We start from the raw sequence: 19060 nt of genomic DNA on the forward strand, positions 1-19060 counted from the left end.
TTTGCTTTCATGCTTTTCCAAACGCTTCTAGTTCTCCACTGATAAGATGCAAATTAACTGGTAAAAAAAAAAAAAAGGTGTTTTTTTTCCCCCCTCACTCTTGTTACAGGAGAAATTCACTACTGCATGCCATTAATTGTGCCCTGATCTCAAATCTATGATCTCATATGTTATTTGGATGCATTATCTGCGAAGTCTCTGACTAAAAGCCCTGGGGAAGGCACTCTGCTCCCATGAGATTACTCACGTTACAGACAGCAAAAATTTGCTTCTCCATATTACATATGTTTCCTGTGTTTCAGTCCTTCCCTGGCCTGGCCCATCGTTAGAGAGTGGAGAAAGAGATTAGTTTTCCACTTGTTTCAAGTCTACTTCTACTCCCACTGATGTCAATGGAAGACTCTCCACTGCAGTACTAGCACTTGTCCATGTTGTAGCAAGGAAATTTCAGCCTGTATCATGGGTGGAGGTGTTTTAGAATATTGTCAACTGAGACTGGACTAAGAAAAAAAAAAAAATTGAGGATTGCTTGTCAGTACAGTAATAACCAGTTAGCAAGGGATGAACTGGAAATTTTCTCATTCTATTCCTCAAGCCTTCACAGACTCATTTTTCCTTACCTTCATACACTGTAAGGATGCACTTACTACCCACACATACAGAAATTAGATGCTAGCTGTTAGACCAACAGAGGAAAAGATTAAATTTACAGCAAGACTGGACACAGGAGCATGGGACATGACGGAGTACTTGTACTATTTATTACCCAGTCTTGGTGAACTACACTGGGAACTCTCAGAGGCAAGTAAGTGTGAGGTACAAATTCATGATTAATTGGGGGTATATAGGTGGCATACAGAATGCAACTGAGCTGCTCTTGGAATCTTTCTTGGGAGCAAGAGCTCCCACATCCTGAAGTTATAAGTTTTTTTGGAAAAGAAACCAAAAAAAACCCAGAAACAAAACCTGAAAACATCTGCTCAACTCTAAAGTCCTCCTACAGTCTGCAATTTGTTTTCTCTTTCCAAACCTGCTGAACACACTGCCAGGAAATTTCTCCAATGGGAGGAATTACAGCGTGCCTATCCTTCTGGCTATTGCACTTACACTCCCCAAGTTCTTGGCTTGGTTACTAGGGGCGTATATCCAGTCTCCTGCAGCTCTCTTTGCTAATAGTAGTATCATCCATAAACTCCCAAGTTAAAGGTCATCTCATTCCGTTTATTCTCATGCAACTCCATTATTTTAACTCTTTTTCCTATTTTTACTTACAGAAGTCTTATTTACTTTTTAGAAAACATTTTCACTTTGATATTCCACTCTGCAGAAAATGAGGTATGCAAGAGGACTATTAAAAACCAGGATGAGTTACTTTTCGGACTGTATTTGAGTCACTAAATGGCTTTCTGTGAGAAAATTACATTTTCTAACACCTACCACCCCTTCCTGCCCCTCCACTCCCCCAAACTATAGGTAAATTCAAGCCATCACCAGCATGTTTTAAAGTGAAGTAGAATGCTTGGCTCAAGGAATACTGCTCTTCTGTCAGCACCTCTTCTTCTGGAAACCAATTAAAAAAAAAAAAAAAGAATTTAAACATTAAGCAGAAACTTAGTGTCAGCACTGTGGAAAGAAATCAGTAGCTATTGCAAGACAATGCTTGCTGTTACTTCCTTGTTTAAAAACGAGCAGGCCCCACGCTTGTTCTAAATCAGACATACAGCTGGATGACAATAAAGAAGGGGTCTACACCATTATTCATACTGAAGTGGGGGCAGAATAGATTGCAGGGGGGGACACAGATTAAAATCAGCGTTAAGTAAGAGATGAATCCGACCACTGACTTCTATTTTGGACTCTAGAAACAGACATCCTATATAATCGTGTCCTGATCACAGCCCTGCTTGTGTGCACCTTGTGCAGCTGGCATTTATTAAAGAGATTTCTAAGGGTTTCAAACAGCCTCCACCTGCTCTTACCCAAGGTTAGCTTCCACACACCAATTTCTTAATTTCCACAACACTACAAGATTACCCTGCAGAAAGATTCTGTTCATATTTGTCTCGGAAATGTATAGACTTTTAGACATAGGATATGAAGTACAAAAATGTTATCTGCTTATCAAACTCCCCATAATTTGGTTACACCTGGATGAGAGATTTCTGAGGATAACTGATAAGGGTTCAGATTTGGCAACTGTAATAGTTTGGTGTCATTTAGACTGGTTTAGGTTTAATTGCATGGTACTTGCTGGGAAACAGCATATAGGGCGGTACATACTCAAGATGACACTAACAGGCTGCATCTTTGATGATCACATAATCTGTAGGTAAAAAGCTTGAATAGTCTGGATTGCCTAGTGAATTCTGCAATTACTTAGTTCACAGTAGGCAGTCGCCCAATGCCTGCAAAAGCACCTCATGTCCTGTTCTCAGTTATTTTTTGTTCGCACCGTACAAGACTGAAAACTGAGACTGCACAATACAGAAATGTTCTGTGTCTTTTTTTTGTGCCCATTTAGTTTAAGATTTTTACAACTAAATTTAATACACCCTGAGAGTTACTGCAACGGAAATGCCAATACAGATGACGCTACTGTAAGCAGGGGCTGAATCATTTCTTGAAGAGCAAGGTTGCCCTCTGGAGACTTCTCTAGAGTGACTCTGAGAGGTGAGATTTTTCTGCTCCAGGAAAATAATTTTGCTACAAGGTTTTAAGATTTTTTTTTTTTAGTACAAATGTGAATCAAGACACCCAGTGCTAAGAACTTGCTACACTGAGAGATGATGAAGCTGCATCTCTACCTAATGCACTGTATTGTCATTTACTCCACAGTTCATCATACTTTTCGGTATGTCTCATGTGTCAGTCTAAAAAAAATCTGATCAGACATAGTTACTGAAAGAAAAGTGAACTTAGTATTATGGACTCCTACTATGATGTCCATAAACTCTCAAATGCCTTAATCTTCTATTGAAAAGAAAAGGCAGTTTTCTGGTTGCAATTTCTGAGCCCATTTACACTGAACACATGCTGTGTTTGAGCTCACAGTTTGGTCCCTTGCTACCGTCAGGGAAGTAACCACATTAGCTGCTTAATCCCAGTATTTACCTTCTAGGATAAGCAGTTTTTGGGTGGGATGTTACCTTAGGGCAGCTCCTTAATCCCAGCTCACTCATCTGTGTGTCAGTAGCTAAGAGGGCAGCACAGGTGTGGCAGCAGGTGTAAAGGACGAGGAGAAACGGGGAGGTCAGAAATTAAGAAACCGGTTTTGCTGCTGAAAACAATACATCGTCAAAATGCAGTTTCAGTCCACGAAGTTCGGCTCTGAAGGTGATCTGGCAACCCGGCTTTCTCCACCTTGGGCAGCAACTGCCATGGTTTATGTTATCGCTACAGACGGCATAATTTGCTTCACCAACAAAGGAACAGCTTCACCTCATGTCCTCACACCTCCCGGCCTCATCCAGGACGGGGAGCAGCGCAGCTTCAGCCCAAATCCTGTCAGGGTAAGGAAAACTCTTCATACAACTACCGAGCCAGGGGCCCGCAGCCTTACTCACAAACGCCAAGCCGCCGCCCGGCTGACCTTCTGCCTCGGTTAGTCGCTACGCTGACTGGGAAAGGGCTGTTCAAGGGGGCAGCCGCGGGGGGCGAGCGCCCCTCAGAGCAGGCCAGGAGCGAGGGGCGTGGGGGGTGTGTGTGAGGGGAACGCAGCCCGGCCCGCCGACCGCTCGCGGCCCCCCCCCGCGCATGCGCGCTACCCCACTCGCGGCGCCTCGCGTCCTGGCGTACCGGCATCCGATGACGGCGATCGACCGCGCCGGCTGCCGCCATGGCGGCCCGGGTACTGAGGCCGCTGCCCAGGTAACGGGGAAGCGGCGGTGCCCGCCCTGAGGCGCGGCGAAGCTTCTCCTGCGCTCCTCCCGCCGACGGGCTTTAAATGGCGTCGGGCGGCCGCGGCTGCAGCTTGGCGGTGTCTTGCGGCAGGGAGCAATGGTCCGGGAAGGCCTCTAGTGCCGGGTTGTAATCCCCTGAGCTGGTATAAAATATCATTTAGGCCGAGATTTGCCAGGCCTAGATTAACTTTCCCATTCTAAAACGAGCATATACTTAAAAAGTAGCTTAGGGCGCCGGGACGTTAGCATGTAACATGTTAATTGTCTGTGTTTTATAGCTGAAAGATAAAGCGGCTTGTTAATATTGACGCACGCCTGGTGTCAGAAGTCCAGCAAATGCCGTTGTTTACTGTCTTCCTCAATAGAGTACAGTGACAATTAATGAGTAACGGCCACATTACTTAAAGTGAGTAGCATGTTGACGAAAAGGCCCGGCATGAGTATCTGCTGTCAGCAACAGAAGCATAAGCTGCCTTCAAGCTGTTAACATAAACCCTGCGTAAATGTACATGCACACAAGGACATGAGGGCAGGCTTGGCGTAATGGAAACTTTGGAAATGCACAAGTTTTGACAAGACCATTTTTTTTAAAAGATGCTAGTATTTAAACATCCAGAAAAAGGCTGTAAATCCTTAAAAGACACACACTGCTACATATCAAACATATCCTCCAAACTTTTTGTCTTACTATTTCCAGGTTCTCCTTCTAACTTGAAATTGAACGCATCGAAAACAATTAGTAGTTGGCGTTGGTATCTGCTATCTATTTACTAGTAAGCAAAGAGGTTTCCAATTGTTCTGATATCAAAATTGAACTCTTGATTTTACTTGATTTTAAAAAGGAGAATGTAAAACAATTGTGTTCAGAAATTTTTCTAAGCGTTGCTTAACTCAGCAGTCATATATTTGGGGATTATGTAGCTGGTTTATGGTTTTAGCTGTCTTTTTAATGTTTCTTTTTCAGGCTGAAGCCATTCAACAGACTGCAAGTAATATTACAACATTTGGTAAGAACAGCATCTTGTTTGACTGAGTTGGAAGCTTTTAGGACTCTTAACTACCCTAAGACAGACAGTACATGCAACTTCTAATATGTCTGCTCACAGTGGTTCTGAATGCCATCATTTATTGCTCGGGCATAACGTTGCCCATGTCTTCGAGCACTTTGTTACAAGTTTCTATTATACTCTTAAGTTAAAGTTTAATTATTTTAGCCTTACCTACTTCTACAGTTAGTTTCTATCTTAGCATCTGTATATTCCTTAAATATCATTCAACCGTGAATTTGAAATCAATTGTGAAAATAGTTTAGTGATTTGTTCTCTACTGTTAAAAGTTACTTACAGACAAAGCAATGTGTGTGTTTGGTTTTGCAGTGTCAGAAACTGCCAGTAAGTACACATGGAACTGTCATTGTTAGAATTGTTGCAGGTATTTTCAGAATGTCAGTCTTAAAGAACCATGGTTTTGTGTTTTGTTGGTTTTTGGTTTTTGGTTTTTTGTTTTTTTACATGAACTCAAATGTCATTGTCAAAGAGTGTGCGGCTCAAAAACTTGTCTGAGGGTTATTATGCTGAAGGACTCAAACGTAAAGTAGTTTCAAAAGAACTGTTTAGGAAATGCAAATAAATCTTGAAACACAGTAGGAAAACCTTAGCATACAATTCCAAAATGCATGTTTTATGATCTTAAATAGTGCATTTTGAGAATATATTTCCATAGACACTCTTGCAAGTATGTTACTCAAGTTATCTAACTGATGACATTTGCTTTACTTGTTTTTGCATGTACAGAAAATGTCTAAGCATACAGATTTGACAGCTGAAGTGTTGTTGGAAAAGAGAGGAGGTGCAGGAATAATAACTCTGAATAGACCCAAGGCTCTCAATGCGCTAAATCTTTCTATGATCCAACAAATTTATCCACAAATAAAGGTTAGTACCTCTGTTTCCACCCATCCACTATACATATGTTATCCAAAACCAATTTTAAAATTCAGTCGGACATTTAGTGTATTGATTTAAAGAATGAAAGCCTGTGTGAGTGCATTGGCCAGTGAGCTCAGATTTATAGGATGGGAAAGAACAGACAGTTTCAAGCAAGCTAGAAAGAGGAGAAGACACGTCAAAGAAACAAGCTGTCAGACAAAGTTAACTTTAGCATCTGGGTAGATAAAGAGACACCCATATTAAAACCAGGACTGAATTAAAAGCAAGCAGTGTTTGACATTTATACGTCCCTTTTGGCAACACCCAGCTGGTCAGTTGGCATGCACAAATTCCAAGCTATACAGTGGTGTTGCCTTTTGATTGGGTGCATGTTTTGCAGGGAGGCTACATGTCTGAAATAAGACACAAATCATTAGCAAGCAAGGTGCTGTTAGTGTCATTCCTTAAAGAACTTCTTCACGGTTTTACAGGTGCTGTTTCTACAAGCTAGTGAAGTAATGTGAAATTTTAAGCATGAAAATAGTGCTTTTTAATTTAATGATATTATTTATCATATGCACAAAGTCAAATTTAGTACATACCAGTATTTGTAGGATAGTTGCCTGCCTTTTGGTATTTTGGTAGATGTTTGTGCTGCAAATTTATGCATTCTTTGAAGAACATTTAAAGAAAGAAATACTTAATCTGTCGTGCTGAGTACCAGGCTTTATTTGAAGCACAACCTTAAAAGGTGGCATAATTTTAAGTATGGTTGCAGGTATACAGAAATGTCTTGTCTGTCTTTTATCTGAGTACACTTACTTGAATAAGGGATTATATAAGTGTAGCTTAAAGGGCAGAAAAACCCTGTAAAAGGCATCTTTTTCTCAATATGGTTGCACCATTGCTGAAGTCTTGTACCAGTATATTTAATTCAGAACAACAAAAAAACCCAAACCCAGTCTTTGTGCTTAGCAAAACATCTGTCCACAAATTGATTTGATCCAGTCCTTGATTAGCATTGGTTGCAGTCATTTTGACAAAATGACAAAATCCATCAACAATTTAAATGCTGTTTTCCTTGCCATGCATCTTAAACAACTTTTATTATTTGCCCTGAAATGTTGTTACATCTTCCATATTCCCAGCTTTCTGCCTCAGCATTGTGTTCCCATTGAGATTTATGTCAGGCCCTGTTTTAGGGAGTGCTTCAGACATTGGGAGCTCTGCATAGGCTTTTTTGTAAAATACAGAAGACAACTTTGATGAGCTTTGACGTCAAGGTTGAATAAGCCACAGAGCCGGCTGAAAGACATTTAGCTCTCAAACTTCAGTTTAAGACAGACTATTCTAACTATGGTTTGATTTGCTTTTTGAAAAAGTAAAATAAGAATTATAGACAGTATACAGAAAAATATTTTTTTGCACAGACTTTAATCTTACATGAAAACATTTACTTCTTTTTAGACTTGGGAGCAAGATCCTGAAACTTTTTTAATAATCATAAAGGGAACTGGAGGAAAAGCTTTTTGTGCGGGGGGTGACATCAGAGGTAAGGACTATAGTCACTTAAACATTTGACATATCTTTGCCAGTTACTACTTTGCATTGATTTCCCTTATTTGGTGTGACTCAGGTAAATGGAGGCTTACTACACAACAGTAGAAAAGATTAGTTGTGCTGACTTCTTATGACATCTTGATGTGCAGATGCTATTTAAGTTATTTGTCAGGAGACAGCTGTTGGAACATTGTATAAAAGAGTAAAAATTGGGTTTTCTGTGAATAACTGGTAATGGCAGCCAGTCATTCCTGGGAAAGAGGGTTCTTGTCTCTACCTTCATCTTCCCAGATTTTCATTACTGACAGCTTCTTTACAAGAAATTTGAAGGGTCCTAATAGGTAGCTCTGTTACTGTTGGATAATTTGTGTCTGATGTTTGAGAGAGCTAGATACAGACAGCTGACAATGGTGATCAATGTATCTGTAATTATTTTGTAATTATGAACTGTAGGAAGTCTCCAAACTGTGAAAATTAGCAGTTGTTTTAAATCTTAGGTAAACAAGCAGCCCAGATTATTGTTAAATTATGACCAGCTCTAACTGACTTCTCATTTTTGTTATTCAGAGTCTTCAGTGTAATCACTTTTATGTGGCTGTTCTGAAATACCACAAACAAGACTACCAGACATTAGGAGGTGTTCCATAGCATAGAAAATGGACTGCACTCTCACAAGTAGTATGTGACAAAGTCTGCATCATAATAGAATTGACTCAAATTTGAAACTTTGTGTTCATATTTAAGTTTGAGCAAATCTTCTCAAATAAAATAAAGCAGGATTAAGTTGCTGTTTGTTTGCTGAAGGAAAAAACTGTTACGTGATTTTTTTTTTTTCACTTGTTATTGTATTTTCTATTAAACTTAGTTATCTTTAGAATTTTTATTTCTCTTAAGCCATCACAGATGCAGGAAAAGTTGGAGATAGACTGGCACAAGATTTTTTCAGAGAAGAATATATCCTGAACAATGCCATTGGTATGTTTAATAGCAAATTCTGAAGCAGTACGGTTTTCCTAATAGTGAGTTTGAATGTAAATTCACTTTCTCTCTTTGCTAACCTATAAAAGACTGTGATAACATAGTAGTAGTAACATAGAAGTAGTAATTATTTTTTGTTTTAACCAAGTTCAGTACCAGTAGTGTAACATACCTCATTTTTATACCTTGCATGCAGAATTTGCTTCTTGTGTTTAAGCTATTATGACAGCTACCTTATCCCATCCTTCTGGGTAGTTATCTTTGTGCTATGGATGAATTAAATCTTAGATGCAGACAGTGCAGTTCTGTTTCACTGATTTACTTCAAAGACGACCTGAGATAAAAATAGATGCATGGAAAATCAATATCACTCAGAAAGCAGAAGATCAAATAATGTTAAAGTTTTTCATTTAAATAAACTGCATAAATGAATACTCAAGCTAGGACTTAACTGCCTTAGTTTATGGCAAAGAACCTAGGAGTATGTGGTCTTAAAATAACTAACAGCAAAGACACTGGGTAAAATTTACCAGGGTAAAGGGTATTAAGAAAGGGTATTAATTTTGTAGGATAAAAGTCAAGAGTTGAATGTTTTGTTCAGAAGAAACTTCTCCAAACATATTTTAATTGAACACAGTTTGAGTTTTTAAACATCGTATCCAGTGTTAGTCATTACAGGAGGAGAGGTGAACATCTTGCGTATCAACTTAGGTTGACAGAAGAGCAGAAAGTTATTGGAGTAAGAGTAATTTCTGAAAAGTTATTTTTACTTTATTTGACAGAGTTTCCAGTTTCAGCATTTGTCATGCCCTTCTTGCCTTCATGAAGAAAAATAGCTTAAAGTTTCACATATGTATTACCATGGTAGTTGGACTAGATGATCATTGTAGATCTCTTCCAACTAACTATTCTAGTCTATTCAAATATTGTAAGGGTACATACTTAAAGTTTGGTGTTTTTTAAAGTCATTAGGGTGTTCTGTATCTATAATGCATGTAATTACAAAATCTAGATTAACTTTGGTATGATTGTATTCCTTTAAGACTGAGATTTCTGCCAATAGGATTTATTTGTATCTTATAATTTACAACTTAAAAATACACAGGAGAGCTGCTTTCACAACATTTGCTATTGGAAAGGCATGCTTCTGTAGAAATTTAGTTCAAGGGCTAGCATCTAGAGCCCATGCATTAGTTTATAAGTTCATGTAAGAACAAAGTTAAAAATGCAATTCTGTTATATTTTCTAACTACTCATTTGAAGGATTGAACTGCCTTTTAAAATAGTTCCTTTTTTAAACAAGGATCTATAGAAAGCTTGCAACAGAAAAGCTAGCAACACGGTTGCAGCACTTGTATCAGCAATCTGACTGAACAATCTGACTGAACTAAGTCTGACCTGAAAACACTGAATATCAGGCAGCAGTTTCATTCACAGCGAACTCCTGAATCTTTCCATGAATGGTAGTTGAAAGCATCATGTCTTCAGTTTTATGCCTCCTAAAGGCACCAACAGATGAAGTTGGTAGATAAAACTGTGGTACTTTAGGACATTATCATCTCAACCTGCCTGCGCCACATTCAGGGTTGTAACATACAACGGAGTTGGCAAGACAGAACATGTTTGCATTGCAGTAGTTTATTGTCACATTTTGGCTGAAGTCTACCAATTCATCTGGCTTTGTAGTAAAGTACTGGAGCGCTTGTACACACTCTGTGCTGTTAATCCAGGCTGTGAGATGGGTGAAACAAACTGTTGTGTTCCAGCATCCTACAAAGCTATTTATAATAGCCAGATGTGGCTAAATTGTCAGGTACTCACATAGCAAACAATCTTACATTTAATGGTTGTATAATGTTCTCTTACAACAGTCAGAATGCAGTAAGTCAGTAATTGGTGTTTCTTTTCATTGCTTAAGAATTACATAAACTACCTTCATTATAAATGGATATTTTACTGTTTAATTTACAGTTTATTTTCTGTTGCTCTTTCTGAAGTAAGACATGGGGAAATGTGTCATGTATACAGTTAGTCACAGGTCCACTCTTTCGAAAAAATGTACAATTTTTTTTACATTTCTTACAGGTACTTGCAAGAAGCCATATGTGGCACTTATTGATGGCATTACAATGGGAGGGGTAAGTTAAGTACCTTTGTGTGATATCTGATATAATTTGGTTTAAAATAATGTAATTTCTGTACTTGAGCTGAATGAATTGCACATGTAGCATTTCAAACATTTCAATTCAAGAACAAGCATCATAATCTGAACCTTTGTCTCTTGCTTGTCTTAGTAAATTGCTGCTCTTCTAGTGCTTCTGCTGTTCTTTGATAGCTAGTGCAACTGCTTTCTCTGAGGATCTGGTGATTGCATTGAGAAAAAGAGCAGAATCCTGCCACTGTAGGAAATACCCCTCACAAAGGTTTTCAAAATACTGAAGTGTGAGTTTGTAGATCATAAAAGAGCTGAGATGAATTTTCCACTCAAAGTGTATTAAAAAATAGAACTATATAAAAATACAATTAAAGGACAAATCTTTGAAAAATTGGAAAAATATCATTCTAAGCTATACTTTAACAGACATTCATGAGTTCTGTATTTTTCCAACAAATAATCTGGAAAGGCATCTACTTTCTCACCTCTGCAGTACTCCTAAAACATGAGTTACAAGATCCTGATTTCCCCCCCAAGGCCACACCTTATTACTAAAGCAACATGGAGGATTATCCATCACCTTGCTAGTTATACTCAGTGCTTATAATTGTTTCAGCAACTCTTGGCTCAAAACACCATGAGTAGGTAGGTAGAAGAGCAATAGCATGCTTTTCTACATGCTAAAATGCCGTTCTCTTCAGTTTGACATATGTTGGATATATTTGCACCATAGCAGGCAGTAGAATACAATAATCTTAAGGTCTTTTGAACAATGAGTTTGACAGTGAAGTCCATCTGCCATATTGTCACTTAGATTTTTATTGTTTTCTTGCATGTCAGTATGATATGGGTGTACAGTCCATTTAAATTAAAGTCAAAGACAGGATGCAAGAAGTGGAACACTATGTGATCCATCACCTGTCATGACTCTTACTTTTCCATCTTTTCTCACACATTTAATTTTGTCTATTTTGGTTGTGGTCTTTTCAGCTTGTGATCTAAACATGCAATTCTTCCCCTTTGCTTCTCTGCTACCAGCCCCAAAGATCTCAGCTAGATAGCCATTCCCTCCCTGCCCCAATCTAGTATACATAATTGTTTCCAGCATAAAGGGGACTAGTCTTGTAGCTCTTCTTGCAGAAAAAGTTTTTTATTTAACATAGGAGACCTGAAGTTTTGTGAATAAGAGACAGGGAGTCTATTTATTTTAGTGAGTTTTGAATAACTGCATGGATAGCTATGAAAGAGCAAAACTGCCCAGCAGCTGATGTCTTTTTTACAGGTCCTATAGATTGCTCATTATGATTGTGTCCTAAGCAGGAATAGAATTTTGTCCTTTTTTTGTCAGTATTTTTTTGGACTGAGCAGAGCATAATGCATTACTAAGATTCTTTATTGGTTTCCTTTCTTTTAATGAGCTTTTAAAAGACAACAGTTAGTCTGAAACTTTAGTTGGGTATCCAAATTTTAGTATAGCATGCCCAAATTTCAGTGGGACCTTGACTGTGTTTAACTGCCATTAGAGTTTGAATGACTAAGTTTCTTGCTTATCCTCAGTTTGATGATACTAGTAGCAGTTGTCTTCATTTGAGTGTAGGGAACCAGATTTTGATTGAGCAAGTATGCAGCTTAACTTAAGGGAACAAGCAGGTAGGTCTCAAGTTCCAGACTACTTTTAAACTTTTTTTTTTTTAACCTTGAGTGCTATTTAATTTGCACTTGTTCATACAGCTGCAGTTTACACTGAGATAATTTTCTTCCTACAGGAGTGCATGTTTTCATCAACACACTTCCCCCCCCAGCCCGCATTGGCAGTACATGGAAGTATCTGCTGATAATTTAACAAAGGAGATCACCAGTAGTATTTCTCAACACTGATTAATTTATGTGTGTGTTGTGTTAGTTTTGAGTTGTCTTCTATGCTTTTCCTTTCAGCCTCCTCCCCTGTCTTTAAGATTTGTTTTGATTCCTCTAAATGGGCTAATGCTTACATAGGAAAAGTGCATTAGCTCCCATCTTGCTCCCACCCTCTTCTCTCATCATTTTCAGCACTGGGAGCCCCATCACAACTGACCTTAACCAAACTTAAGGTTTGCAGCAGCTGTTCTCTATTGTGGTACAAATAGCTTCACTGCAGTGGTATTTTATAGATGAAAACCTCTAGAACAGCCCTTGAACTTGTCATGCTCATGTTGTTATCTTGTTCTGCTTGCCGTATGGAAGTACTCTGTCCTACTGTAATTATTCACTAGAACTGCATTCATATGAAGGAGTTATTCTATTCATGGTACAATTAGATGCTTTGTTTTAAATCACTCAAATGCTAGGTTCTATGTTTTTAACACAATCAGGTCATATTTCATCTATTTCAGATGCTCAGGATCTGGCTATCATCTTAGTCCCTAGAAATCAGTGGGAGCTAGAAACGTTTGTCATTTACGGACTGCAGTAAATGCCGTTAAAAAAAATACACATTCAAGCTCTTGGCTTTAGAAGCAAGTGATTTTACCTTGGACTTAAAAGTCAAGGGACACCTCTTAAACACTGCAATTTCACTGTAGACCATTTATCTATGAAGGAAAATGCAAGCAAGTCAATCTCAACCTTGCTTTAAAAAGCAGCACTATGCATATGAAGTGCTCTGTTGTTTTAATTTAAAATAATTTAAAAATCACACAAGTGAAACTCGGTTGTGTGCCTAGGCAGTAAAAGTTGCTGCTGATGCACAGATATCATTGATTGTGATGGTAAAACTTGGAATTGTATCTAAAATATTAACTGGTTCCACTTCAGCATTGCTGGCTAGATGCTGGTCGATGGCTTTCTTGAGAACTTAATTAGCCAACAGATGGGGCTGTGGAGCTTGTTTTCTGCACCATCTTGTCTATACTCCTGTAGTTCATCAAAAATTGATATTCAATATAAATGTATCTTTTCATCTTTTTGTGCTTGTTGAGAGCAGTAAGTTCAAGTGACAGGTATGTTTGATGAAGCAAAGATGGCTACATTTTACTAAAAAATAGTGAACCAAGCTATAAATACCACCTTTATTGCTAAAGGGTATATACTGTTGAAGGGAACATTAGGCTTGTGCTCTCATGTTGCTAAAAACTACTATTCAGATTATTTTAGTTGTCTCCTACCCATATATTTTTATTTCCTTGAAATGAAATATGGGAACAGTAGACAAGAAATGGCAGAGTATTTAAACACACTTTTTTTTTTTTTTAATATTATTGTCTGTAAATGAGGTCCTAAGTTTGGGCTTCTTGGTTCTAGAAAAGTCCCAATCTTCTCCTGACTTCTTTGGAGATGAATAGAAATGTGCTTTATAAGCTCAGTCTAAGTCTATGGTTTTAAATAGGGCTTTGGCACAAAATATATTACTGTGTCAGATACTCTCCCTAAAAGACTAAAAGAATTAATTAAAACGTATTTGAAACCTGTTTCAGAGCCAGATAAAGTACACTAGACAAATTTGAGTGGTGGCTTTCAGATGATTTGGCTTAAAATTCAAGGTGAATATTTGACAGCAAAAAAAATTACAAAAAAAATACAGGGCATAGCCTTTGGAAGTTAATGAGTGTGGTCCAGGTCACTGGACTAACTTTATGTAAAGCATACTTAAAACTTCAGTGGCATATATTGCCAAAGCGTAAGTATATCATTTTCAGGAGCAAAGGCCATTGCTTTTAGTTTAGGGAGGAATCTACAACAGCCTGTACAAAGTACCCTCTTGCTTCATATCATATTCTAGAGCATGCATGATGTAGAAACTTCTTGAGCTAGGCTTTATTTCAGAAACACGGTGCTAAATATCCATCAGTAATCATACTCACTTCTCTATTCATCTAGTATTTTTTGACATTAAGTAGGCTTGATCTTCAGAAGGGCTTCTGGACAATTATATACAGGATTTAATGCTTTAGTCTGTCCTTTTACAGAGTAGATTTGCTAAGTTTATTTTAGCAGGTTACAGATTTATAAAGGTTATACCATTATGTTACACTTCTTTCTTTAACAATTAATACCTTGAGTTTTAGGATGAGAAAACAGCTTCCTGTGGGGCAAGTAGATTTTAACTTATATGGTAACATGCAACATTTTCAGTCCAGAAATGGAGTTTGGTAGTTGCCAGCTGCCTTAAATCCTTTGCAAAGACCTGTACTTTGAGTTAATTACAGGAATCTTATTTTTGAATCTTCATGTTTAGGGAGAGTAATAGGAAGTGGAAACTTTAATATAGCTCGCAACTTAAAGAAATAAAGGTGACCCAATCTTATTTCCATCCCCAACCCCCTCAGATTCTAGGGCCGGTTTGTGAGAGCAATAGCAGTATCCAGTACTGACTGCTTTATTCTCTCCTCAGTAGAGAAGGACCTCGGGTATACGGACTGGGAGTACGAGAAGACAACCTGTTAATTGAGTCTTTGGGTTCATGAGTGGCTTTCTATTAGTTTTGTCCATGCACATAGCAGTATAGTTTTTTTTAGACAAGGTCTTAAACTGAAAGTCTACATCTAAGTTACTTACATTTTTAAGGTGACTATTAGAGAGTACAATTTTTTTAAAGAACTGTTTGAGTCTTAGTTACTCAGGTAGTAATGTCAAATATGTTAAGCTTTAGACTACACAGAAGTATAGAGCTGAGAGGAGCCTCAGGATTATTCTTTCGCACTTGAAGTGGGCTTAAAGAGAGCTAGATGACTGCTTAGCATATTTTCACCTAACGTGTTCAGAAGTCTCCAACAGCAGGAATTCTTTTTTTCTAGATATCCCACCTGAATGCTTAGTTATTCTTTCAAGTTAAGATTTCCTAGTGTCTAATTTAAGTCTTTAGTATGTGTAATCAATATATTCCTTAGTCACAGCTCTCTAAGAGCATTTTGAGACACTTGCATTCATTGCTCCCAGCCATCTCTCTTTAATAGGGATAAGGATAGTTATTCAGCCTTTACTGTAGATTAAATCTCTTGGTCTTCTTGCAATTCTGTAGAATCTCTCCAGTTGTGTACTTTACAGTTCATTACCAGGGACCAGACAATATTTCAGCTGCAGGACTCATCAGCACTAAGTAGAGCAGAATAATTATCCCCCATATATTACACAGATATTCTGTCACAAATAGCTCATGTAAATAGGAGCCTCTCAAAGCATCAGGTGCTAGGCAGCTTCCACTTCTAGTTATTCTTAAAGCTATTACTCTTACCTCTTTTCTCCTTGCATAACATGAACTTCCATAACAGTACATTTCTTTATCACTTACCTTTTACCAATTTTTAAATCATCTTCCTCAACCAGAACTTGCTTGTCAAAGAGTCAGTCTTGGTAGAGCTACCTTTCTCCTCAAAGACAAAAAAAAAAAAAAAAGAGAGAGAGAGAGAACTTACTTCCTACTTCAAGAAACCCAAATGCCATATCAACTGGCATTGCCTTTTATAGCTCCACCACATCACCCTGATGAGGCTTCCTAGCTGTATTGAATCTAGGCTGAGTGGGTATGCTTCAACCCTTTGGTGCCTGCTGGTAGAGTCTCTGCTGTAGTGTGATACCTTAAGTAGTTCTTTTTGCAACAGCATTGTATTATTATTTGTATTAAGTTCATGGTTGCTATAAACCCCTGAAAAATGTCTAGGCATTTGTTCCTTAGAAAACTTACTTCTAATGTCTGCATCTGATTTTGCTTTCTTAAGTGTAGTTCTTTTCATTTCATTACTTTCTATCTGATCTCCAAAGTGAGATGGTTTTGAATTCTGATCTTGCCCTTCAAAGTGTTTGCCTTCCTAAAAAGTAATCTGTAAATTATAGAAATCCTTGTTATTTCATCATCCAAGCAGATAATGAAAATATCAAATAAAACTTCATGAATGATTGGCTTCTCTATGACCTCAGCTAGGGTGCCCTCTCAGTTTGATTACAAATTGCTGGTAGCTCTTAATGTGCTTTCAGATGATTGTGCCCTCCATTTCATCCTGATATCATCTAGGCTATGTTTCCCTAGTTTGTTTATGGAGGAAACTATGCTCTGTGTGTGGGAGCATCAGAAGCATCACAGTTCAAAACATGAAGCTTTTTCAGAATGCTGCTTACTGAGTGACAATGTCATTTTAATCAGGGGGTTATGTAGGGGTTCCAGAGAAACAGATGCAGCCAAATTCCTGAACCTACTCTATTGTTTAGAAATATGCCTTCTATTGTGCATCTAACTGTGATTCCCTTCTGGACTACAGATTCAGAATTACTATGTCTTTTTATGTTGCAGCAGAAGAATGAACGGCGTACCTAATATTTAGCTTTACTTCTTTTTTGTGCCACTTCATTTTCAGCAAAAGATTCCAGAGGCTGACATTGTTAGAGAAATCCGATTTTCCCTGTAAATCAGATTTGCAGACCTGGTATGTAGGTCTTTAAGGCAGAAATTTGCTTAGTTGAAGTTTGCATCTTTCCTCTGTAATTATTCTCTGTTGCATCATGTAAAGTCCATTTGTCTTAGTAAGGGTTTAAGAAGATTTGACTTTTGGGGAAGGACAACATTTTAACCCTTTTCCAGAAAAAGTAGAACACTTCTCTGTTTTAAGCTTTTACTCTGCTTTAATCAATAAAGACCTGTCAAATTTTTAATTAATAATTTTCTGGAGGAAGTTTGCAGTGTTTTGTTTCAATATTAGCCTGGCATATTTGTGAAATTTTACCTCACAACATTCTGAAAAGGTTTTATAATTATAAAAGTTTGTTCAGTAATGCGTTGTATATTTCCAGTGTTAAGTCTTTATAATAATGTTCTGAGATGTATGAAGAAAGACTTGGTAGAGATTTACATCAGATGTGTAATTTTTCTTGGTAGCAAAGTTCTTCAGTAGGTGAAAGTAAATGCCTGAAACATAAAATATTAGATTTACTGCAAATAGTAGTTAAATCAATCAGCGGGTTTTGGAAATTGTTTTTAAAAAAATTAATCCCTTGTGCTCTTGTGTGTGTTTAGGGATGTTTGCTTCCAAAAAATGTATGTTGGCACGTCACAGTAGGAATTGGCCTACTTCCCATGGTTGTCCTGTACGGAAAAAATCATATTCTTTTATTTCTTAGCTGTTTGAGGTTCCTGCATGGAATAAATAGCCAAAAGCTGTGCAGGATTTTGCTCCAAAGATACCGTATGAAGTTGTCTTTTTTCAGGAATCGGTATTTCTAGTAGAAATCATTCTCAATCACAGAAATACGAAGAATTATGTGAAAAGAAGGCCAGTTCCTAAAATAAAGGAATATCTTACAAGGAGAGGTGAAGTCAATTTTCAGGAGTATTTTTAGGAGTATTTTTCCACTTTACACTGCTTGCATGTGATTTAAGCTGTATCATTTTTTTCTAATGCTTATTTGAATAGGAAAAAAATCTAAAAAAATTTCCCATTCAGTATTCAAAATATCAGTTGCATCTTGCATTTTTCTAAACTACTTAAATGGAAGTGTTATTGAAGGGAAGATGTTCTGTCATTATTTTGTTTACTTAATATATTGGTTATTTATTAGCATGACTGTATGTTAACTTACGTAACATAATGCCTATATACGAGTGCTCTGACAGATCTGGACCTTCATTGTGAAAGAAAATGAGGGCTTAGATATACAGTACAAGTTTAAGAGAGTTTACTGAGACTAGAACTGTAACTTACAGCAAACACTTTCCAACAGCTAACTTAATATGATGTTCTCTTGAACAAAGTTGCTAGATGCTTGCTTCGGGGTACCATAGGTATTCTACCAATATAGTTACAAACATCTAAACTTACACTTTAGCAGGGTTTGGTCAACAGTTCTTATTCCATTCATATTTCTTATCAAGTAAATTTGTAGTGATGCCGTAAAAAGCTTGTACATTATACATTTTAGTCAATAGAATTCCAGTACAGAAAGGAGCTAGAGTTGAGCAATAGCTATCCTTATGTTGTCCCATTTTTATTCAGATTGTGTGGCTGTAACTCTTTAGGAATGTTCATTCCACTACCAATATATATGTAAAATTTCTGGCATATGTCTGCAAATAACATTTTTTTCCTTGTTTTCTTCCAAAATATGTTTAAAAAAGTGAACATCAATGTTGAATTTAAATCACATATCTGTAAAATGGAATTATTTGGTTTTTTGATTGCCTGATCTTCTGTAGTCAGGGCCAAAGCAGCATAAGGAAAAACACACCTTTCTTACTGCTGCAGATAAAAACCACAAATAAAATTCTTTATTCCAAGCTTCATGAGTTAGCCTCTGAGTTACAACTAGCTGGGCTGCTGCAGTAGGTAGGAGAAGAGGGGAGGGAATGAACATCTCAAAGATTCAGTGGTCCACAGCCTGAATCTGCCCACTAGCAAAAACAGTTCCCAGTGATCTAAGAGTAGGAGAGAAGGGTCTGCCCTCGCTCTCTGTGCCTTTTGTGGGTATGGACATCTATGCAAAGTCTTTCCTTCTGAGCAAGTTGCCTGGTATTGCTGTCTATCTTTTCTTGCAGACTAGTGAAACAAAATCATAGTGAAGGTAACATCTGATGGTCG

At 37.6% G+C, this 19060-nt stretch overlaps 1 protein-coding gene across 1 annotated transcript in view; it reads left to right on the forward strand.

Annotated features, from left to right (window-relative positions):
• Positions 1-3835: 3835 nt before the first annotated feature.
• Positions 3836-19060, forward strand: part of HIBCH (3-hydroxyisobutyryl-CoA hydrolase) — a gene marked incomplete at both ends in the record, with an annotated part of 46119 nt that continues 30894 nt past the window's right edge. Inside the window, 6 exons of the mRNA XM_082001210.1 lie at positions 3836-3867; positions 4864-4906; positions 5693-5833; positions 7295-7379; positions 8282-8362; positions 10451-10503. Coding sequence (XP_081857336.1) covers positions 3836-3867; positions 4864-4906; positions 5693-5833; positions 7295-7379; positions 8282-8362; positions 10451-10503 — 435 coding nt within the window. The remainder of the gene's footprint in view (positions 3868-4863; positions 4907-5692; positions 5834-7294; positions 7380-8281; positions 8363-10450; positions 10504-19060) is intronic.

Source organism: Phaethon aethereus, assembly GCF_964289735.1.
Source record: "Phaethon aethereus genome assembly, chromosome: 6".
Classification (NCBI taxonomy): Eukaryota; Metazoa; Chordata; class Aves; order Phaethontiformes; family Phaethontidae; genus Phaethon; species Phaethon aethereus.